The sequence below is a fragment of the Rhinolophus hipposideros genome (assembly GCF_964194185.1).
Source record: "Rhinolophus hipposideros genome assembly, chromosome: 10".
Lineage (NCBI taxonomy): Eukaryota > Metazoa > Chordata > Mammalia > Chiroptera > Rhinolophidae > Rhinolophus > Rhinolophus hipposideros.
Window position 1 is genome coordinate 8,192,137 of NC_138056.1, and position 23,619 is coordinate 8,215,755.

Here is a 23,619-nt window from a genome sequence, read left to right on the forward strand (position 1 = left end):
GTGCAAGGCTCATAACACCAGCATGGGCCAGGGAGCTGTGTCCTACACAATCAGATTGAGAAACAATGGCTTGAACCGGAGTGGTGGGGCGGGGAGAGGTGTTAGAAAGGGGGGGAAAAGTTTGTTCTTATTTTTTAAACTTCTACAATGCACATCGATCCCTTTTATTGTATGAAAAGGTTGTTTTTAACTTAAAAATGTTTTGTAAAAAATTGCTACCCTGCAAGAGAACACAGAGATTGCCTGAACCAGGGTGTTCCTTGGTGGGGCCTTGGTCTTACAGGATGGGAAGAACCAACCTCTTTTCTCTTCTGCTCCCAGCCACAGCTTGGGACCCAAACCCCACTGAGCTCTGCGCAGGCCCAGAAAGTGCTGATAACCACATAGCAAGAAAGAGTTAACTCTGAGATGATCAGGGATTGAAAAAAAAAGAAAAAGAATCCACTTCATTTTAACCATGGGTTGAAAAAGAAAGCAGGATTTGAAGGATAAAGTTGCCAAAACATGCTATTCCTTCCTGCTTGTCACTTGGAGCACTCCTCGGACTGTCCCTCAGTCTTGGTGAGTGATGTGATAAGGACCGTCCTGTCAGGGCTACAAGATTTGGGAACAGGGAGGCTGAGATAAACCGTAGTTTAACTAGAGTGGAATGAATGCCCTGGAGGAAACTCTGGTTTCTCTGGGCCTTTTTCCATCTTTCCAAAGGGCACAATCATCCTTGTGCCTCCCCTCACACATCTTTAGTTTCTCGCAGTAGACGAGTTCCATGACACGACGGCTCCCCTCCTTTTGGGGGCAGGGTAAGGCAGAAAGGCTGCTTGCCCATTTAATAGTATTTATATCCTGCATGGACCCGTTCATGGGCACCCACATTCACTCGCGACCCCAACCTCTTCCCAAGCCCATTCCTAGCCCTGCTTCTGCCTGGGTTCTTCAGCCCAGCACCCATTCCCAGAGGTCACGCCCACACCTCTGCAGAGAGGAGCAAAGAGGACACCTGTATTCTTCTTAGCCGGACAGGCGCTACGGGGACACTTCCTTGTTCCCTCAAGTTGCTACCCAGTCTGAATGCAGTGATGGGTTTTGGCTGACGGGAGGACTGCAGAGGTGTGGGGCTGGAAGAAGGTCAGTGTCCCCCACCAGCTTCCCACACACCAGCCATTTCTGAGGAGAGGGACAATGACTAGGCCTGGAGCGTGTCCCATTCCACCTCCACTCTCGGACCTTATCAACCCTCATGCTAGAAAGGTACATCTAGAAAGAACATTATTTGAAAAAAAAAAAAAAAAAAGCACTTATTTTGCAACAGCTGCAAGGCCAAAGCCCTTCCTTCCTAGGACTTGTGCTTCCAGCCCGACGGGTGGGTTGACTACCTGCTCGGGCAGGTACCACTCTCAGCTCTGCCCCCGGTCATGCTTATCATCCCACCACTTGGGCGAGTTTAGGCCAAATGACAATTCATCTGTCTTCCTGGCTGGAAGGAGCAACCGAGGGTACAGGCCGGGGCTGCCTGAGCATGCTCACCGTGGGGTCCCCGGCATCTGGCAGCGAGCGGGAAGTGTGGAGCCGGCGGCGTCGGTGGTTTTAAGCGTCAGAGGCATGGTAGACTTGGACTGGTTCTGTGGGCATTTGTTGGTGTTTGTGTTTTGGATAATTCTGTTCTAAAATTGTAGTATTTGGATGAACTAAAGGTTGGGAACAAGAACGCTCTTTTGGTTCTGTATTTTCTGAGTAGATTGTTCTGATCCAGAATCAAGATGGAATTACGTCCCCTCTGGGCTGCGGAAACCATTGGAAATGTTATAGTTTGCTGCCCTCTTGCGGTTCAGAGTGATACAAAGATTGCCATTCTCTTCCAGAGAGAGCTTGTTCAGTGATTTGACAGTTAACAGAGCAAGGCCACCGGACAGTGTGGGGCAAACGACACAACCACACATGGTCTCTGCTTATGTAGTTCCCAGGCTGGTGGAGGTGCCTTTTCACAGAACCAAGGTCTGAGGGCAACAAGACACACCTGGGCTTGCACAGAGGGGCTGCAGCACCCTTACCTAACTAGACTGCTTGGCCAGAGATGGCAGGGGGCCCCAGGATGAACCGCTTCCCCCAAGGTGAAAACGAGTCACGTCCCTTGTGAATGGCAGAGCTCATCAGCACAAATCAGATCTTTCAGCTGGCCTATCTTACCCTCCTTCCTTCCTTTTTCCTTTTCTGCTTAGTGATCCTTGTCTTCTCCAAAAACGTCTCTCCTTTTTCAACACCTAATGTGAGTCTGCTTTGCTTCCTATGATGGGCGGAATTGTGTCCCCTCAAAACTCCTATGTTGAAGGCCTAACCTCGACTTTACTTGGAGATAGGGCCTTTGAAGAGGTGATTACGTTAAAATGTGCCTGTTGGGGTGGGCCCTAAGTGAATCTACCTGCTGTCTGTCTGTGTAAGAAGGGAAATATGGCCACAGACATATAAAAAGAAAAAGCCACGTGAGGACATGGGCACAAGGCAGCCATCTGAAAACCAAGGAGAGAGGTCTCAGGAGACACCAAACCTGCTGACACCTTGATCTTGGACTTCCAGCCTCGAACTGTGAGAGAATAACTTTGTGTGTAAGCCACTGTTTGTGATATATCTGTTGTTGGCAGCCCTGGCAAACTAATACACCTGCTAACATAACAAAATACTTATTTCTCAAGGGCAGTTGCTGCCTACAGTGTTTCCCCGAAAATAAGACCTAGCCGGACCATCAGCTCTAATGCATCTTTTGGAGCAAAAATTAACAGAAGGCCCGGTCTTATTTTACTGTAATAGAAGACTGGGTATAATATAATATAATATAATACCTGATCTTATATTAATTTTTGCTCCAAAAGACGCATTAGAGCTCATGGTCCGGCTAGGTCTTATTTTCCGGAAAACAGGGTATTGAGATTTTCAAGATCATAAACACGCAGATGTGTTTTTGGCCAGTTTCTGTATTTGCCCATGAGATCCTTGAGATAAACATTAAGCAGTTTTTAAATTTCATTTAATCTTCATAGTGATCTGTTTCACAGATGAAAAAATCCCTAGAAGTTAACTTGCCCAGGGTCACTAGCAGGATTCAAACTCAGTTCTGCCTCTAAGTGCCATCTCTTTCTCTTTAGTTCAGAGGAGCTGGGTGGGCCTGGGGAGGGTCATGGGACAGAAGCGAGAATCGTGGAACTGTCTGGTGTGAACGATGGTAAAGCTGCCAGAAGACGGATCCTTGCAAGTGCCAGTTCGGTGTCTTCCTTAACCCATTCACGAAAAGCTCAATACTTCTGAAAAATTCTGGCATACACGAGGCAGGACGGGTTGCCATAACCACACACCACCCTTACCCTGAAAGGTTTCTTTAACCGGCACACCTGTCTGAACTGACAGACCAAGGGGAGCTCATGTACATTCTGGTCTTTGTCAACAGTGACTCCTAACCACACTGTCATTCTTTCAAAATACATTTTATTAGTGGCACATGGAATTTAAAGTTAAGCAATTTCTTTCCAGAGAGAAGGTAAGTCCTGACAGTCTAAAAAAGCGAGCATGCATGTCACAGCACAAATACCATTCCAGTGTCAAGAGATATGAATAGGAATACTCTCCAGCAGGGAAATCACTTTCTCTACCTTGCTGACCACACTGTATTCACACTCAATTCAGTTTGGGGGGCGGGACCCCCCAGCACTGGGCAGCGCGAGAACGCAGTAAGTCACAGTCAGTGGCATCTCCACACCCACAAGCCCTCCCTGTTGCAGGACAGGTGCAGAGCTTGCGAGCCCCATTACCTGCTGTGAGGACCCAGCTGGCTTTGAGCAGCCATGCTGGCTGCGGGAAAACACCAGCGAGCGGGCTCGCGTGAGCCCAGGAAAACCCTCCGACTTGAAGGAGCTCTGCACAGTCTCCTGATCACCCTTCATCTCCAGATCAGGGAGCTATGGGTTACCAGAGGGTCCTTTTAAAGTATCTAGAAACATCTACATTAGTAAGTCAGAGAAGATCTGAAGTCTCTTAGAAAAATCAGTGTTTTTTAACCCAGAGTGTCTTTCACCCAGTATTCTTCTGATTCCAAATGAAGGTGAACGCCTTGAGGCCCATGAGGCCTTCTCCCATTCGCTCTGGGCTCCTGTCTCACTTTCAGGTCCCTCTACCGGGGGCTTTCCTTCCCACTGTGCCCCTTCACGGGGTCCTGTGGGAAAATGCAACCAGCAGAGCCCCGGCGGCGGCTGTGTCACTGCTGAGGGTGGGCACACCCCACACCCAGGCAGCTTCTGTCCGGTTAAGCTCACGATGTCTCTTCTTTTTGACCTAAGACAAAGGGGACAATCTACGAGAAAGGCTCAGTAGTTTGTCCTCTCTGCTAGTCTTATTTTGATTTAATACAAGCATTTTTCTCATCACTTTGGTCCACACCCCACCAAACATTCAGATAAGATATTTATTGATCACAACAAAATGAGTGACAGACTAGAGAATTTTTCCATTTCTAGATCTAATTGAGTAAGCTAAGTCTCTACAACAGAAAACTGTACTTTACCTCCAAGCTAGTAGCTAGAATACAATCTTCCAGGGGCTTAGGGCAGCTCAGTGGGACTGGTTTCGCCGAGATCAATGCCGGAGTGTACCTTGCCATCCTTGGCAGCCGCCCACGGCATGGACGCAGAGGTCCACTTTACTGCCCAGTCTCCTGCCTTGCTGACCAAGATGACACCGCCTAAACCTTTGAGCTTTGACTTCATATAACCCAATGACAGGTCAGCAGCCTCTTCTAACGTCTTTCCTGAAAACAAGGAAAGGTTGAGAGATAACATATTATTTAGAAAGGAATCTGGGGACAGCCAGCTGGCTCAGTTGGGTAGAGCGCAGTGCTTATACTACCACGGTCGCTGCTTTGATTCCCACATGGGCCAGTGAGCTGCACCCTCCACATAGACTGAAAACAACGACTTGTTTGGAGCTGAGCTGCGCCCTCCACAACTAGATTGAAAACAACAACTTGACTTGGAGCTGATGGGTCCTGGAAAAACATACTGTTCCCCGATATTCCCCAATAAAAATAAAAAACCACAAAGGAATCTGATGGAAAAATCATTTGCCATATGAAAAACCAAAGCACATTAACCAAACAATTCTTGGTAAATGATTTCCCTTTGAGTGCTTCAAAGAAGGACAGCCCTCCTTGCCCTGAGACGGAGTCCTGGCACCAGCCTAAGCAGAGCTGTCTTTTCTCCCACACCCAGGCTCAAAGTCTCCCTACTACCCCCCAAATGTGACAAACAGTATTCCACATGCTCTCCAATTCTAGATCCTAACAGAAAGTGGCGAAGAGTCCAAATAGTGTTAGCAGCATTTGTAGCAAATGAGAACGGGGTTTCAGGTACTTTTTCATCTATTTATAAACAGTTTCCATTCATTTGTCTCCAGAGTCTGAGCTTGTTCTACATACCTTGTTCTACGTGGAAGAGAGTGAGTCTGGCCAGATTCACCTTCAGGATGCTTTCCCCGTGCCCTGTTGTTGAAATGGCTCCAATTTCATTGTCAGCGTAACCTCCAGATCCTGCTCAAAGAAGGAGATTGGTTCCAACTGAGCAATAGTCAAGAAATTCAAACACACATTACCAGTCTAATGCTACATAATATTAAATCCCAAAGAGTACCAAAATGTAGACAAAGGTCAGATTAGCAGCCATGACCTTGAGACAGTGGTGGACTAGTAAGCACCACGTGGCTGCCCTGAAATCAGGAGGATGAAGGGAGCCTGGGGTCGGCGGGTAGGCCTGACCTTTCATGGAGTAGGTATACCAGGACACGGCCTCCTCTGCCCCAAATCTACCTGGTCTGCATAGACTGAAACATACACGACGACTCTCACCCCTACCACTCACTCACTCCTGGGAATTAGTGCGCTTCAATCTTAATGCAAATAACAGTTTAATTAGTACTATTTCTGTAGTAGCAGTGTGTCATGTTCATACACGCAAATCTAATAAACGCAAACTTAAATTTTCAGCTTTCTTAGTTCGCTATTTGGCGCCCATGCCTGGGAAGAGGTAATGTGTACTTAACCCTTTGGGAATACGTCTGCAGATTCTGGAACTGGGGTTAGAAAGAAGAGAGAGGCATGATGGGTAGCTTGGGGACACCCTTGGTATCCTCTATCTCCATTTCCCCTTACCCAAGTCATCCCAAAAGACATGCAATCTAGGAAAAACAGAATGCCTACTAGATACAAATGCCCTCTCAAAGCAGTGCCCTAAATAACCTCTCCTAACCCAACCGCCACTCCCAGAAATCCTGACGCTGCCACCAAGAGGAAGGAAATGAAGAAACAGGAGAAGGGTAGAGAACAGAGAATGTGAACTTGATGACGGGAAGAAAGGAGGGGCCAGTAGCCACCCATCAAGGCTACCTATACACGGCGTGTCCCCAACTCGGCCAACCATTTTATTCATGATGCCCCCTGTCGAGGTTGCGTAAGCCACGTTTCCTTTGCAGTCCAAGGCAACAGCACCCACGGTTCCCAAGTTTCTGTCAAAAATAAACAGAAAAAAGTGACAGGCTGAAATGAGAAGTAACATGAGAAGTAACTTGGGGAAATTGTTATTTCCCCAAGTAACAATGTAGCTTAATACCCTGTAAACTCCCACACATATAGGATACACTTCAATTCCAATATTCCCAACTCCCGGAAGTGGCAGAGAGCCTGTTTTCTTTTCAGTCTTCATGTCACTTAGATTGCTAGACATTCCTTTAGACCTCAACTTGAAGAATAAGCACATCTAGTCCCCGCACCACCATTTGCTGGCTGTGTGACTTTATTGTTTCATTTTCCCCATCCATAAAATGGGCATAAAAAGAAGTGAGTGCACCTCAAACTTGAGTGTGCGTAAGAATTCCCCGGATCCTCAGAGATCCTGAGTTGGTAGGTCCAGGGTGGGACCCGTACCATGCATTTCTGACAACCTCCCAGGAGACGCTGACGCTGCCATCCAGACCCCTCTGCCTGCTTCACAGTGCTTGCTGTAAAGATGAATTAAGGTAATTTCCCTCCTAACATTTTATTATAAAATTTCAAGTTTAAAAAGCTGAAGAAATTGCACGGTAACAGCCACATACCCACCACCCATACTCTGTAATGAGCTATTCTTGAGACACTTCTATAAGTGTTGAGACACAGCAATGGACTAAATGGACAAAGTCCCTTCTGCTATGAAGCCTGCATTTGGGGCCGAGGGTAATAGAGCAATACAAGCTTCAGGTTTTAGTGAACAGCAATAAACATGAAGATTACCGCAGCCTACGGGGAGCGTGATGGTGGAGGTGCTGTTTTATATAGGGGCTCTCTAAAGGAAGCGAGGGGCACGTCCTGCTGGTTACTGGAGAAGAACATTCCCGAAGCAGGAACATCACTGCTAAGTTCATGGCATTTCAAGGCCACTGTAGTGGGAGAGAATCAAGTGAGGAAGAGAGCGCCAGAGGGATGGCCAGCAGCCAGCATGAAGGCTCGGACAGGTGGGTGACCACACATCCTGGGTGCCTGGGACAGTTCTGATTTATGCCTGTTGTCCCGGCTTAATCAACAGTGCCCCTTTCACTCTCAAAATTACATTCCAGTTTGGACACTAAATCACATGGTCATCCTACTTATACGCCACGGTAAAGGCTTTTACTGAGACGGGAAGACACTGGAGAGTTTGAGCTGAGATGTGTGATGGTGTAAGTTTTAAACATAATTATTCCCACTGCCACACCCATCCACCAAATGGCTAAAATGAAAAAGACACATCAAGTGTAGGTAAGGATGTGCAGGAAGTGGACTTCTCCTTCACTACTACTGCAAATGTAAACTGGCATTTGGAAAACCGTTTGACAGTATCTATGAAAGCCAACTCAGCAAGTATACGTCTACGTTTTTGTGCAACAGACATGAGGAGACATGTTCACCACAAGGGTACAAAAGTGTTCATGGCAGTACTGTTTGTAATAACAGAAAACTGAAAGGACACACATGTCCACTAAAGGAAAACAAGTTGTGAGACAGAGATGACACGGACTTCCATACTGCGATATGCAACACATGGATGAGTCTCAGAAATATGATGAAAGAAGGCACCCCAAAATGTACATGTTATAGGACTCCATGGAAATAAAATTCAAAAAACAGGCGACGCTTATCGATGGTGTTACTAAGTGGTTACCTTGGAGGGAACGTAGTGAATGGGGAGGGGTCTGAGGGGGAGCGTCTGGCAATGCTCTTATTTCTTGCTCTGAGTGTTGATTACATGAGGTGTCCACTCTGACACTGCATCAAGGGCATGCTATACAAGTTTATCTTAAAAGAATTATTCTGGCTATTGTGTGTTGACTGAGGGAGACAAGAGTGGAAACAGACCAGTTAGGAGGTTTGGAGACGGTGGCTTGTTAGGGTGGTTTCAGTGGAAAAGGTGAGAAGAAGGTGGGACTTGGGATATTTTGAAGGCAGAGCTGATAGAATTTGCAGATGGACTGGATGTGAGAGAAATCACAAACAACTAACTCTACGGCTTCTGGGTTCAGGAACTGAGAGGCTGCACGAAGCATTTACTGAAGTGTAGGAGACGATTAGGAATAGGTTGGTGTGCATGGAGTGGGGTTAGATGGGGAAATAAAAAGCTCAGTTTGGGACACAGCTTGAGGTACCTGTCAGGCAATCACATGGGCAATCTGAATCGTGGCTAGACATTCAAGGGGTTAGAAAGAGACACTTGGCATTCTAATTAGAAGAAAACAGGAGCCCTGTCTTCCATCATTCACAAAAATCAACTCCAGATAGTTAAAGACAAAAACGTACAAGGTAAAACAAAATTCTTCAAGAAAATCTAGGTGACTCTGTCTCAGGGTAGGGGATCCTGCTAAGTTTCTAGTCTTACAAACTATACAAGACGTAGAGTACATATTTGATTATAAAAAATAAAAACTTGTATATGGCAAAATACCATAAGGAAAGTAAAAACAAGATTAAAAGCAACAGATTTGGGATTTTTTTTTTTTTTAACAGAGAGGATACAGCCTTAAGACTGACGAGACAAAACAACTAAAGAGAAAAAATGATCACAGGACATAAATAGGCAAATTCATTGCAAGGAATGACCCCAAAACAAATGCAAAATGCTGGAACTTGTTCACAGTGACACCATCATCCTCCCTGTGTCCTCCCAGGCACTGCAGGTTGCAGGTCCACCCCTACCATTTGCAAGGGTTGAGGCAAGAATACAAATACAAATGGAGGCCCATACACCACGTTTACTAGGTAGAGGTTATAAATATGTTCTATCCTCTTACTCTGATAAATGTATCTTGAAAAATATTGTAAAACTGTGATTTTCCTATGACTGAAAGTTGACTTCATTATTTATTATTGTACACACGCGAATCCTTGGATGATCAGCTGGTGATGCCTGGATGAGTGAAGACAGACAGGTAGGCGCGCACGCGCGCGCACACACACACACACCCCAAATTATGATGTATTTATTCCATAAAATCACTTTTCCTGGCCTCATTTCAGGGTGCACTGATTATGTTCTTATAATCAACACTGCCACACAACATGCATTCTATAGATAAAGTGACAAATAAGACAACGTAGTTCTTAGCAAGTTCTTCATTAATTTTAATTTGGAGAAGCTTTACTCTGCTGAGGCAGTAGCAACTGGAATTATCAATAAAATTCTTGAAGCAATATTTAGATTTGGAAATGAGTCCTGATTTTAACATTACCATACTCAACTGCTATATGGGGTTACACATGATAAATTGTTATCACAAAAGATATTAATTAACTACTTTAATTTGATGACACAAGTCACAATCACTTACTGTAATTTTCTTAAGCAGTTTTTTTTTTTTAAATTGGGGAAGGGGAACAGGACTTTACTGGGGAACAGTGTGTATTTCCAGGACTTTTTATTGGGGAACAGTAGTGTGTTTTTCCCAGGAGTCATCAGCTCCATCCAAGTCAAATTGTCGTTTCAATTTTAGTTGTGGAGGGCGCAGCTCAGCTCCCGATGCCATTGTTAGTTGCAGGGGGCGCAGCCCACCATCCCTTGCAGGAGTCAAACCGGCAACCTTGTGGTTGAGAGCCCGCACTCCAACCAACTGAGCCATCTGGGAGCTCAGCGGCAGCTCACTGACTTCATTCTAGTTGCAGAGGGCGCAGCTCGCTGGCACATGTGGGAATCGAACTGGCAGCCTTGTTGCCCGGAGCTCGAGCTCTAACCAATTGAGCCACTCATCCGCCCCTGTTAAGCGGTATTTAGATCCATGCAGAATATTTTAAGTTCTTTCAAATTTCAGTGCTGGTATATTATAAAGAAAATAGAAAATAAGAGTATGTTATTGGATTTTGTTCGTCTCTCTTCAAATGATACTGTACTCTGATATATAATGCACAGAAAAATTGCCTCTATAGAAACTGGTTTCAGGATTATTTGTATAAGAAATCTTATCCAAGTTAAGCAAATAGTTTTGTTTCCTTGTTTCAATTTCCTTGTATTTTATTGGAATGTAATTTTTCTTGCATATTTCATATGCACCTTTGGTTTTGTTTCTCCACACTTAAAAAAATATTTTTAATCCTTTCAAAAGAGAAATAGCCAAACAGATATTTTCAAAGCTTTTGTTAAGCTTACAAACAGAAATGAATAGTTCATACTAAATAACTGTAGATAGCATAATTTCAAAATTAATTTCACTTTCTGTTCAAGTCCATTATTTGCTCTTTGAGAATCTTGTTGTTTTGCCGAACCCTTCTTAACTAAATTAATTTAACAGCATTTAGTTGGTATTCCCACCATGTGTCTAAGATTCGTTAAAAAGTCAGCTATGAGTTTCAGCAAGCTGTTCCATCTTTGGGCATCTCTAGGAAATCTTGTATTGGACCCTATCTCGTCCCACAACTGGCACAGCTGAGGGTATGTCTACTAGAAACAAATTCAAACTGTGAGCTGTATATGTCATAGAATACTTCTGGATTTTGGCCATACTTCATGCTTATGTACCATTTACCAACCACGTTAACTCTATTATCAGATTTGCCTTCAATAGTTTAAAAAATTAATTTTAGTTTAAGATAAAAAGATTTTTCCATTCTTCTTTTCATTTGAAACAATGTACTTTAAAAAGCAGGTATGAAAGCCAATGAAATGCTCATTGATTTAGACTTGTTTTGCTTCTCCGGTAGTGCAATGATGGATATAATATTAGTTGTTCAATGTATCTTCTTACCATGGAACATTCTAGTTCAACTGAGTATTTTATTTAAAAAATTTTATATATGATTTCACCTCACTTATTCTCCATTAAATTAATCTGTCTGAATTCTCTATCCTAGATAGTAATCATTAGTTTCATTATTATTTGTCCTAATTACGTTTGGCATTTTATGAAATTTTGAATTAATTTTTACTAAACCTAGAAATTTTCCATTGTTTTTTGTAAACACTGTTGATGGTGCCATGAAAAGCATCATTAGGCTTGGTGAAATACTGGACACATCGTGTTATTCTTTCAAGAACATTACACTGATGTTTTATATTGCTGTCTTTTTCTGGTATTATCAATTGTCTGTTAATTCAGCTGTTTCCCCTCAATTCTAGTGCCCGCATGTGTGCTTTCTTGTGTGATTCTTCGCGATGAGAAAAAAGAACTTGTCCTCGTTCTGAATTTTATGTGGGTCATCCTGAAAGAAAACCACTTACTTTTATTTATTTATTTATTTATTTATTTATTTAAGATTTTATTGGGGAAGGGGAACAGGACTTTATTGGGGAACAGTGTGTACTTCCAGGACTTCTTTCCAAGTGCCGTTCAGCTTCAAGTTGTTGTCCTTTCAGTCTTAGTTGTGGAAGGCGCAGCTCAGCTCCAGGTCCAGTGGCCGTTGCTAGTTGCAGGGGGCGCAGCCCACCATTCCTTACGGGAGTCAAAACGGCAACCTTGCGGTTGAGACTGAGCCATCTGGGAGGCAGCTCAGCTCAAGGTGCCGTGTTCAATCTTAGTTGCAGGGGGCAGAGCCCACCATCCCTTGCGGGACTTGAGGAATTGAACTGGCAACCTTGTGGTTGAGAGCCCACTGGCCCATGTGGGCATCGAACCGGCAGCCTTCGGAGTTAGGAGCATGGAGCTCTAAACGCCTGAGCCACAGGGCCAGCCCCCCACTTACTTTTATTGTTTTGTTTCTAAAAATGTAAGCAGACCACTTCTTGAAGATGTTTTTCTTTTTTCCTTTCAGCTTTTTTTCCTTTTAAGAGATCCACTTTAGTATTCTATCAAAAGCTTGACTCACACTCAGTTTTCAATAATTAGGGATTAAAAAGTAAAGTGTAATTATATTGCAAGTGTATAAAATTAGAATATATTTTCATAAAAAATAAAGAGCAAATCAAAAAAATAAAATAAAATTTGCAGGTGTAATTTCAAATAGTTTTTTCCTAAAATATACAAAATTATCTAGTAATGTTAAAGTCAAAACATGAATTATAATTAACATTTTAAATCAAAATTACTTAAAAGTTGAAATTTTAACACTGTACTTTTAAAAATTTAAGTCTTTTAACTGTTTTTGTAAGACTAAAACCACTCATAATTCTCATATTCAGTGTCCATGTGGTTGCCGACATAAAGAGCCGGCTCTTCTCACTGGCTCTGTCTAGCCCTACGCTGTCCAATGCAGCAGGTACCAGCGACGCGTGGGGACTGAGCACTGGGAATGTGGGTGGAGCACAATGACGTGTGTTGAAGTTTAAAGTACATGTCACATTTGGAAGATTTTGTATGAAAGAAAAATAAAATATCTCAAGTAATTTCTTATATTGAATACATGTTGAAAAAATATTTTGGATATAATGGGTTAGGTATATTATTAATTTCACCTGTTTCTTTTTACTTTTTAATGTGGTTACTAGAACATTTTCAGTTACATATACAGCTCTCGCATTTCTATTGGACAGTGCTGGTCTGGACCCACATATATATATATATATATATATACATACATACACATATACTTCAGAGTCATGGGAGTCAGCCCTCATGTGCAAGTTCTGCAGCCATTGTTCTAACTCATAAACACCTCCAGAACCACAAATTTAAACCGTCACAGAGGAAAGAAATGGACACTTGGCACCATTGTGAAACAATACTTCATTACGTGGGAAGTGATTTGACAAGTTATCAATTTGTCTTTTTCTCTTACCTAAGTCCTCCCACTGTTCAATTCTTCCCACTCCAAAGCAGTGTCCATTTCTGATGTTAGCAGTGGCACAATCCACAAACCTTTAGACTCAGGTGGCCTTTGCTTCGAGGATAGAGAGCAAGAGATGTGCAGAAGCATTTCCCTGGGGGCTGAACGGTGTTAGTCACAAGAGTGGATGATGGGGGTTATGGGTCCTGCTGTGCCGGTGCTGAGCTACAGAGGTGCCCATGTGTCTGTAGTAAACCAGCGTTTTACCTGTTTAGTGATGTAAGGGGGCTCTAAAGTGCAGGGTGCAGGGCAGAAGCCCCTCTTGCTTACATCTAGGAACAAGACTGGCTGGTGGAGATGTGCATTGTTGCAAAATTTTTAGAAAGCCACGTGGCAACATCTATTAAAATGTACATGAACCACTGATGAAGTAACTCCATTCCTGGGACTCCAGCCCATAGGTGCAATATCACACCTGATAAGGTTATCAATAGGTACCAACATAGGCTAATCTTGTAAAAAAAGATTTTTAACCTGGGAAAATTTTTCCTAATATACCTGCCTGGCTTCTCCATCTCAGATCTATTAAATTAGATTCTTTAGGGAAGGGGCCCAGATATGTTTATTTTGGAAAAGTTCCCTAGGTGATACTGAAGTATTATATAGCTCTGGTTACATAGCACAAATCTAAAAAAAATACGTATGCAAAGTTAGATTTTATTCCACTGTAAATTCCAAGGCCATATTCAAATTTTATTTTTCAAATTTTGCTTTAAACAAGGGAGATTTATTTGGGAATTTGAAATCTGTACCACAGAAAACCGTAATTCAGAACCTATCATTAATTCAAACTTCTAAGAGTTGTGCTGATTTCTTTGCACTATGGAAGAGGCTTGAGTAAGTTCCCAGGGTACATTAGATGACAGAGGACCTATTTAGCCTACCTAAGATAACACAATGATCAAGAAGCACTCAGAGAGTTAATCCATTAACACAAGGCATTCTCCTCTTAAATCAGGTTGGAGAAAGAACTGTTAGCCCAGTTTGAGTTAGTATTCATAGGAATAATAAATGAGGTTATAGTTAAGAATCAAAAGAGCAGTTTTTCCACTATTTAGTGTGAGTTGTTTTGTTCAAAAACTGAAACTACTAAGTGATATTTGACTTATTTCAGACACGTAGATAATCAGGTATTAGGTTGGTGCATACGTAATTGTGGTTTAAAAGGTTAACAAATGCAAAAATTGCAATTACTTTTGTACCAACCTCATATTTGTCAAACTTTCCCTCTTTAATAACTCCCCAAACTGTCAGCCCCAGATGATACTTACTTTTGTTGGTCTGGTTTCTGAGCACATTTCTCATGCTTCTCTTTTTGTAGGTGTTTTATGTTTCTCTCTGTTATTAGCTGCTCCCTAGGAACTGTTGGAATCCCCATGGCTGCAGCAAATTTTGCTGCACCTTGGTCAGTCAGGAAGCAATGAGGTGTCTTGAACCAGAAAGAAATGGAAAAATGGTTAGTTTTTTGAAAAAGTTAAAATCTTTTTAACGGTTCCAACTGTGTGGAAATAATTACTTCTCTCTAGATACAAAGTCTCAAATATGTTAAGAAATATTTTGCTTTTCTGAATGTTGAAAAGAGCCTGGCTCTCTGAATTTTTGTATTAAAAAAAAAAATAGACCCTTTTCACGAAGATGGCGCCGAAAGCGAAGAAGGAAGCCCCTGCCCCTCCCAAAGCCGAAGCCAAAGCGAAGGCTTTGAAGGCAAAGAAAGCAGTCCTAAAAGGCGTCCACAGCCACAAAAAAAAGAAGATCTGGACGTCACCCACCTTCCGAAGGCCCAAGACACTGCGGCTCCGAAGGCAGCCTAAATATCCTCGGAAGAGCGCTCCCAGGAGACACAAGCTTGACCACTATGCTATCATCAAATTCCCCCTAACTACCAAGTCAGCCATGAAGAAGATAGAAGACAACAATACACTTGTGTTCATTGTGGAGGTCAAGGCCAACAAGCACCAGATCAAACAGGCTGTGAAGAAGCTCTATGACATTGACGTGGCCAAGGTCAACACCCTGATCAGGCCTGATGGAGAGAAAAAGGCATATGTTCGGCTGGCTCCTGACTACGATGCTTTGGATGTTGCCAACAAAATTGGGATCATTTAAACTGAGTCCAGCAGGCTAATTCTAAATACAAACGTTTTTCACTGTAAAAAAAAAAAAAAGCCCCAAATGATGGAATAATGCTAGGAAGGTGACTTACATATGACCTTATATTTAGAGAACTTAATCCATTATTTAACACATGCTATTAAACAGCTGGTCTGTTCAGTTTGCATGTGTTATATGTGTTGAGAGACGGCTGAAGAAAACACGGGAGGATAACATAAAAGCAATCACTGGTCAAGTGATTACTACTTAAATTACATCATCAACAGAGTCAGCATCCTGGCTTATTCGTGACATTTAACATTACTTCTGTTCTTTTATATAACTTTGGGAGAAGAGCGATCTCAAGTATTTCCCTATAGTCAGACCCCTTTTAGTCACTAAAGTACAGCAGTGACAATCCCTTTGGGACATGATGCTGTGGTCACATGTACCTTTTCCATAACAAGCCGTGCCAGTTTAATGGGATTTGCGATACACTGGACTGCAGATACGGCTCCTGAAGACAGGTCTTTTCCACTCATGATACTAGCATCCATTTCAACTTCACCATTTGTGTTCAAGACAGACCCACAACCTAAACCCAAAAAGATGAAAGCAAGAATTAAGAAATGACCTCCAAGTTTCCTCTAACCAGTCTATTTTAATTCATCTCCCAGTCCACTGCCAGAGGCAAATTTGTTAAAACCAAAAACCTGACTGGGCATCACATGGCCTCCAAAATCAATAATAGTACGAAGCTCTTCATGACCTGGCCTCTGACTTACTTTTCCAGCTTCATCTGCTCTCCTTGGCTTTATTTTACTGAAATACTAGTGTCCCTGAATGTACCATAAGTTCTCATTACTCACTCTGTGCCCTTGCACATGGTCTACTCTTAACCACTAGCATCCTTTCTCCAGCTGTCTCTGCCTAGATAATGCCTATAAGTCTAGCTATTCTTAACTTCTTTGTGACTGTTTCCTCATCTGTAAAAATGGGATAAGAATAAAGCTCAAGAACAAAGAATTATAAATATATCCAGCACCTAACTAGGTAAAATTCCCAGTGTTTGGCATCCAATAAGAAATTACCAGGCACACAAAGAAACAGGAAAATATGACCCATGATAAGGAGGAAAAAAATTAATCAATGGGAACAGATCCAGAAATTACACAAATGATAGAATTAATAGACAAGAATGTTAAAACAGTTTTTATAACTGTATTCCATATGTATCAGAATGTGGAGGAAAATATGAAAAGAACCCAAACATTACTTCTAGAAATGAAAAAAGTCTGAAATGGAAAATACTGATGGAGTTAACACCAAATTAGGAGTGTAGATAATGTCAGAATTGAGTTGAATTATCGGACACCCAGCTGCTGTCCAAGAATTGCTTGGTGGTGTGGGAAAACCCATACACATAAGAATGGGATACTCTGTTATCCCATTCTTAGGAGTAAAGGCAATAAAATGGAGCAAAGATAAGTCTTTTCAACAAATGGTGCTGGAACAAAATGGATATCCACATGCAAAAAAATAAAGGAATCTAGATACAATCTTAACATCCTTCACAAAAATGAACTCAAAATGGATCACAGACATAAATGTAAAATGCAAAACTATAAAATTCCTAGAAAGTAACATGAGAACATCTAGATAACCTTGGATTTGGCTTTTTAGATACAACGTCAAAGGCATGAACCGTGAAAGAATAAATTAAGCTGGACTTCATTAAAATGAAAAATTTCTTATGCAAGACACCATAAAAGAATGAAAAGGCAAGCCACAGACGGGGAGAAAGTATTTGTAAAGATATATCTGATAAAAGACTGTTATAAAGATTGTTACCCAAAATATACCAAAAAAAATATCTTAAAACTCAACAATAAGAATACAACTTCATTGAAAAACAAGTCAAAGATTTTCAGAGACACCCCAACAAAGAAGATCAATGGTAACAAATACAGGTGGCAAATAAACATATGGAAAAATTAATTGCATTTTTATATACTAGCAATGAACAATTGGTAATTTAAAAAGTAGTATGTACAATAGCACCAAAATACATGAAATAATTAGGTTCAAATCTAACAAAATATATGTATACGAAAACTACAAAACACTGATGAAAGAAATCAAAGATCTAAATTAATGAAAGTATATGCTGTGTTCATGAATTGGAAGGCTCAGTATTAAGATTTTAATTCTCTCCAAACTGATCTACAGATTCAGTACTACCAAAATTCTAGCAGAACTTTTTTGATAGAAATTGACAAGGTGACTCAAATTTGTGGGAAAGTCAAAAGGACTAGAAAAGCCAAAAGAATTACGAAAAAAAAGTTAGAAGACTCTTACTACTTAACTTGAAGACTTAATATAAAAGTATGGTAAGTGTGGTATTTGTGAAAGGATACACATATAGATGAAAGAAATAAAACAGAGTCCAGAAACAGACCCATGCGTATAAAGTCAATTGATTTGCAACAAAGGTGAAAGGACAAGACAATGGAGAAATAAGTGCCTTTTCAACAACTGGTGCTGGGAACAATTACGCTAAACTGAACCTTATTACATATCATATAAAACATTACATAAAATTACATTACATATAAAAATTCATTAAAAATGAATCACAGACCCGAATATAAAACGTAGAACTATAAAATTTCTAGAAGACAATATAAGAGAAAATGTTTGTGACCCTGGGCTAGGCAAGTATTTCTTAAGATACAACACAAAAAGCATGAGCCATTAAAAAAACTGATAAATTGAACTTCTACAAAGTAAGAACATCTGTTCTTTGAAAGAGACAGAAAAGATAAGCCACAGAGTGGGAGAAAATATCTGTACAGAGCAAAGAAACGGGAACTAGCTGCTCCAATTTCCTAATCCATATTTCTCCAATTCATGCAAATTCTGTTAGTTTAGAGGGCTGGCGACCAGACCGACCTGTTCCAAATGAAGGTCCTTTTCAATAAGCAGGGGTTTGTCAGCCAAGAGGGTCCTAACAGGCATAGAGTTTAACAAGCCCCCACAGAAACAGCTGGCTGCTCCTCCTGCAGGCAAGGGGGAGTGTCTAGTAAATTCTGGCTCAGCAAACAGTCATAAAAATGCAGTTATGCCACATTCTATGGTCTGGCTGATTTATAAAATTTTGCATAAGTGTTACAAGTGCTTAGCAAAGGCAAGGGGACAGAAGAAATAGTAAATATTTCATGACTAATTGCTTAAGATTTCCTGAAATTCTTCTCCCTAACAGATGTTGGGGTGGGTGGTATACTTCCAAGAAGTATTTTAATCCCTAGACTTTAGGTTTTCTATTTTAAAATAAAGAGGAAATGAGTGTCTTCCAGCAAGTTATTTAACTTTTCAGCTCCCTTAGTTTTCTTATCTGAGAGAATAATAATTATACCTAACTCGTAGGACAACTGTGTAGATTGAATGAGTTAATCCTACAAATTGTTTGGTACATTGCAGACATTCATAGTAGTTATGATTATTACTCTAAAAAAGGATCAACTGAGTGAAAGAAGGTAAACACAAAAGAATACTCTGCATGAATGCATTTACATGAAATTCTAGACAATGCAAATTAATCGATAGTGACAGAAGCAGATCAGTGAATGGCTGATGCTGGAGACTGGAAGGGGAGATTAAATGAAAAGCAGCATGAAGGAACTTTTGGGGGTGATGAAAGTGTTTTAAATCTAGATTGTGGTGTGGTTACCCAGGTGTATACGTTTTTCAAAACTTAAAATGGGTACAGTTTATGGTATGTGGTCTACCCTCACCTTCACCCCCCACAAAAAGATGTAATAAAAAAGCCTCTTGGGATATGAATTCCAGGAAGCAGGCTAAAGAAAGAAAAGTGAATTAATGGATTTAAAAATTCTTAAAGCAAACCTGCTCAACAGGTAAGGAGAAAAATTAAATCTCTTCAACATTTTTAAGTGCTACCACAAAGCTAGTAATAGTAGATTCACCGACACTTGAGAAAGGTTCTATTTATTGTGGGTGAGACAACCTGATTAGGCAACGTTTACTAGCTGCAGTGCAAATTTACCTGCGTTGAACTCGGGATCATCCTCCAGGACGGTCACGGCTCCTTCCACAGCGTCAACCGCGCTCCCTCCCTCCTTGAGGATGTAGTAACCCGCGGTCGCAGCCCGGATGATGCCTTGTCGCACCCGCTCTTTGCGGTCCTTGGCGATACTGCTGGCTCCGCCTCCATGTACCACGACGACGAAATTCATGTCGACGGATCCTAGGTATCAGGAAGACTACAGCGTCATTACAAACGGGCCCAAGAAAACTGCACGGGGCGTAATCTCCTCGAGAGGTTCCGTTGGGGACAAGGTCCAGTTTCTACTCCGGAGAGGAGGCAGGGATGACAGCCTCAGGCAATTTCCTGAGACCACTAGGGTCCAGGGGTGAAAAATTCAACGGCTCAGTTTGAACTTTTCAGGAAAAGGCCAGCGCGCCCGTGACTTCCCGCGTTCCCCCCGCTGTCCCGGCCTGAGCACCTGCGGGCCTCAGTTTACCCGGAGCCCCCAGCTCCTGACCCACGCTGGACCACTGCCCGGGAAAATTCGGGGATGGCGCTCAGGGTCAGAGCTCCGGCCTCCCCCCGGCCCTCCCCCCGGCCCTCCCCCCGGCCCTCCCCCCGGCCCTCCCCCCGGCCCTCCCCCCGGCCCTCCCCCCGGCCCTCCCCCCGGCCCTCCCCCCGGCCCTCCCCCCGGCCCTCCCCCCGGCCCTCCCCCCGGCCCTCCCCCCGGCCCCCACGTCGGGGCTCGGTTTCACAGGCATGGACTTCCGGGGGATGATAGCCTGCGCTGCGGAGGTCCAGCCCTCTCCCGCGAAGTCACAGCTCCCTGGCGCTCCTTAGCCTCGGCATCCCGGTCGTGCCAGCTCGTCGGCGCCCTCCCGCCTCGAATCCCCAGCACCGGGGGAGGTGCTTCCCCGGGTCTCCCGCGGCTGCTCCGGCAGGGCCGTCGACTTACCGAGGACGCAGCCGGCCGCGGACGCCGCGGCCCCTGGCTGCACGGAGCCGCCCCACGGGATCTGCGCCGCCGAGACCCTCCGCGAGCTCGTTCGGGAAACCGCTCAGCGCCCAACGCCCGCGGGCAACGGCTCCGCGCCTGCGCAGGAGGGTGGGGCCGGCACGCAGCGCAGATGCAAAGTCGCTCATTTCCACGCCAGCGGGCTGGCACCCAGAACCGGGGTGACGGTCCCCCTCCACCCATCGGAGCTTCCAATCGGGACGCCGGGCATCTCCTCCTTCTTAGGAGCTGGGGGCGGGGTGTTGGTGGCGAAATGCGTGAAGGGGTGGGCCAAGCTTCTGTAATTGAAAGTTGAAAAGGAAAGTGCATGTACTAAAATCCTTCCTCTGTCCAGGAGATGTTTCGCAGGCTTCACTTATTTTAAATTCACATCTCTTCCTGTTAATTGTCTCTCTCCTTAGCCTTTTGTAAAGAACAAAAAGATGAACTTTGTGATTGGTTTGGTTCTGTGCCGGGGTGCACTGAAGAGTCTGAACCCCCCAGCTCACTCCCTCCTGTGAGCCCCAGAGACCCGGCTCTAAATTCCTTCAAGCACGAGTTATTTTTTTGGTTCACTCCTTTCCTCCTCCTTGCCCCAGAGCAGTCCTTAAGGTCCCACCGCCTGGATGATGGGACAAATCACAAGTAGTCCACTGGCGCTGCCCTGCCTTCTGGTCACCAGAGAGTCCTTCCAATAGGAAGTTTACAATCCCATCCTGTGAAACAACTGTAAGATAACAGGTTAGTGGCATGAATCAAAGGATACATTATTCTATTATGTAAAGTGGGCTTTTTGAATTATAATTTTATTTCCATTATTAATTTGTTTTAATCTTTATGGCTTGAATGAGCCAATGTCATAAAGTTTCACTTTGTCTAACAAATACCACTCCCTCTCTCCTCCCCGACTTAAGATGCTGACAAAACGGGCTGAAATATACAACCGGACAATGGCCAGACCTTGTACAAAAATAGAACTATGAACACAACTTCTGCAGCAATAATCCATGAAATCAAGTTTGTTGTGGGTACTCAATGTGAAAACGTATGAGTACGTAAAGTTCTTAGCATTAACTTGGTAAGTAGTAAATGCTAATACAAGCTTGCTATTGTTATGCTATTACTATATTTATGATTCCTTCACCTCCACTCCCCCAGTGGAGAGGAGTAACTGGCTCCCTCTCTTTCATAGGTTGGAGTTCCTTGGTGTAGAAGTTTGAGAAACACTGTAGAGGACATGCATGCCCAAGGCAGAGCAGCTCTTCTTAGAGCTGTGGCAGAAGGAATTTGCTGCTATCAAAGATTAAGAATAAAAGCTTTTCTTAAAAATGACAGCAGATTCAAAGTCATCCCTATAGCAAAGTCACTCTCAAACACTGACATTCTGACTTTATGTCCCCACAGGAAGGAAAGGGGTGAGGTTATTACTAGCACACCCTGGGCTGCTCCATGGCCGTAGGTGGGTGGGCAGGAAATAGAGGCAGAGCAAGAGGTAAAGGCTTGGCATGATGCTCTGGTTTCCAGTGCTGAAGAAGCCCAACCCCTCCTCTAGGGCCCCTTTTGCACAAGTCCTTTCCTCAAGTAGAAACTTATATTTATGGAATGTGGAAATAAATGAGGGTCTCCCTAATGAGAACAAGTTAAGGTCATTTAATTCAGAGCTTGCTATAGCCAGAGAATCAGCCATCATTCCTTGTGTTTGGCACACTCAAAGACAGGCAGAGGGAAGCTTTAGAGTGGAAAAGGGGAAATGCTTCCTGTGTGTCCTGATTGGTAGTTATTGGCTTGGGGGAAGCTAGAGGTGGGCTAACTGGAAGCAGCATCCGATGTGATTGGTTCAGGGAACACACTTAGCCTTCTCCAGTTGGTCCTCAGTGGGAAGTGGGGAAAAAATTAGGGAAGCTGGCACATATTGCCCATGTCTTGACTGTTTTCATCCTCTTTTTTTCTGGTTATAGACCTTCAATCCATAGCCGTAGGTGTGGACACATAAACCTAATCTGACCAACCTATGAATTCCTTTTGTTTGGCAACAGTAAATGGTTCAAAAAATGGCTGTGTGATGTAAGCAGGATCAATTATATAACTTCTCCAGAACTGAAGTTTGGACATTAGGAAAAAGAAGTTTTGTCTACTGCAGCTGCTAAATGGAGAGACTATCAATTTGGAGCGGCTGGCAGTCATCTTTCCCATGTGGAGACAAAGTGTGTTTGTGGAATGAAGCTGTGTAGTAAAGAATTAATCGTACCCAAAGAAAGATCTGTCCTTTGCCTTTTGCTCCGGTGAGATGACTGTTAAAAAATAACTTCTATGGCTTTTCTGAAGGAAAGGGTTTATTGAGTCATATGCTAGCCAGAAAAATGACCAGACCCTGGGGTATGCAGTCTAAACTACCAGCAGCAGGGCTAGATGGAGAAGAGAAACATGTCTGTCACTCTGGGATTGACAGGGCTCTTATACAATGAGTTTGGGGAAGAAAGATGTAACATTTTTGAAAGAATTTACATTCGCTATAGATAAGAGAGTGGGGAGAAGGTGAAAAGGGGCCAGTTCTGAGATAAGTGCAGAGTCAGTCCATAGGGAAGAAATGTGTGTTCTCTTTGGACTGGTTATGGGCAACAGTATGGAAAGTTGCAAATATGGTGGCACCTGGTGGTCACTATTTGGCTGTCCTCTGTAGATAATCACAGAAATAACCACCTGGAAAATAACTCAAAGTTTTGACATACATTCAGGAATGTGAGCAGTCCTTGTTGATTTTGACTCGCAGCCTCTCTCGTCTCTTCCTTCCACCCTCTGGCCGCTGTAATTTAATTTAGGACATTTCAGAATTTTCTCCTTATCGTGATCTTTAAACCGTTGGAATATCCTACTTGATAAGAGTGTTGGTGTTTACCTGGGGACCTTGGGCTATGCCACGTGGTCTAACAGTGTGATTATAAGAAGGAAATGTGGACATAGATACAGCGGGAGAAAACCACATGAAGGTGGAGGCAGAGATTGGAGTAAGGCATCTACAAGACAAGAAGCCCAAGGATTATCAGCAACCACTAGAAGCGAGGGAGAGGCAAGGAAGTGTCCTTCCTAGAGTCTCCAGAGACAGCATGGCCCTACCGACATCTTCATTTTGGACTTCTAGCCTCCAAAACTGTGAGGGAAGAAATTTCTGTTGTTTCAAGCTGCCCAGTTGGTGGTACT

At 43.1% G+C, this 23,619-nt stretch overlaps 2 protein-coding genes and 1 long non-coding RNA gene across 7 annotated transcripts; 2 read left to right on the forward strand and 1 right to left on the reverse strand.

Moving 5' to 3' along the window:
• Positions 1-3,455: 3,455 nt before the first annotated feature.
• On the reverse strand, positions 3,456-20,663 carry ASRGL1 (asparaginase and isoaspartyl peptidase 1). 5 transcript variants are annotated; one of them, XM_081063818.1, is made up of 8 exons: positions 20,383-20,531; positions 19,446-19,646; positions 15,832-15,974; positions 14,560-14,717; positions 6,419-6,537; positions 5,456-5,566; positions 4,547-4,789; positions 3,464-4,317 (listed from the first exon to the last, which is right to left on the reverse strand). In XM_081063818.1, exons 2-7 carry the CDS (start codon positions 19,633-19,635, stop codon positions 4,584-4,586), a joined length of 927 nt encoding a protein of 308 aa, XP_080919944.1. In that variant the 5' UTR covers positions 19,636-19,646; positions 20,383-20,531; the 3' UTR covers positions 3,464-4,317; positions 4,547-4,583. The 5 variants fall into 5 exon arrangements, with proteins under 5 accessions (XP_080919942.1, XP_080919943.1, XP_080919944.1 ...); XM_081063819.1 differs by having other exon boundaries at positions 3,464-4,336; XM_081063820.1 differs by having other exon boundaries at positions 19,446-19,662; positions 20,383-20,522.
• Positions 14,784-15,505, forward strand: LOC308503983 (large ribosomal subunit protein uL23-like). Its single transcript, XM_081063821.1, has one exon. It carries the CDS (start codon positions 14,924-14,926, stop codon positions 15,392-15,394), a length of 471 nt encoding a protein of 156 aa, XP_080919947.1. The 5' UTR covers positions 14,784-14,923; the 3' UTR covers positions 15,395-15,505.
• On the forward strand, positions 20,189-22,671 carry LOC308503984. The gene is made up of 4 exons (XR_013994247.1): positions 20,189-21,162; positions 21,336-21,499; positions 21,614-21,836; positions 22,380-22,671. It is a non-coding gene; the product is annotated as an uncharacterized lncRNA (long non-coding RNA).
• The last annotated feature ends 948 nt before the right edge of the window (positions 22,672-23,619 follow it).

Coding starts and splice junctions, on each gene's coding strand:
- LOC308503983 (XM_081063821.1), top strand. CDS start 14,924: ATGGCGCCGAAAGCGAAGAAGGAAGCCCCTGCCCCTCCCAAAGCCGAA.
- ASRGL1 (XM_081063816.1), bottom strand. CDS start 19,635: ATGAATTTCGTCGTCGTGGTACATGGAGGCGGAGCCAGCAGTATCGCC. Junction 15,975..19,445: donor TGATCCCGAGTTCAACGCAG/GTAAATTTGCAC, acceptor TTTTGGGTTTAG/GTTGTGGGTCTGTCTTGAAC. Junction 4,790..5,455: donor TCTCTTCCACGTAGAACAAG/GTATGTAGAACA, acceptor CCTTGTTTTCAG/GAAAGACGTTAGAAGAGGCT.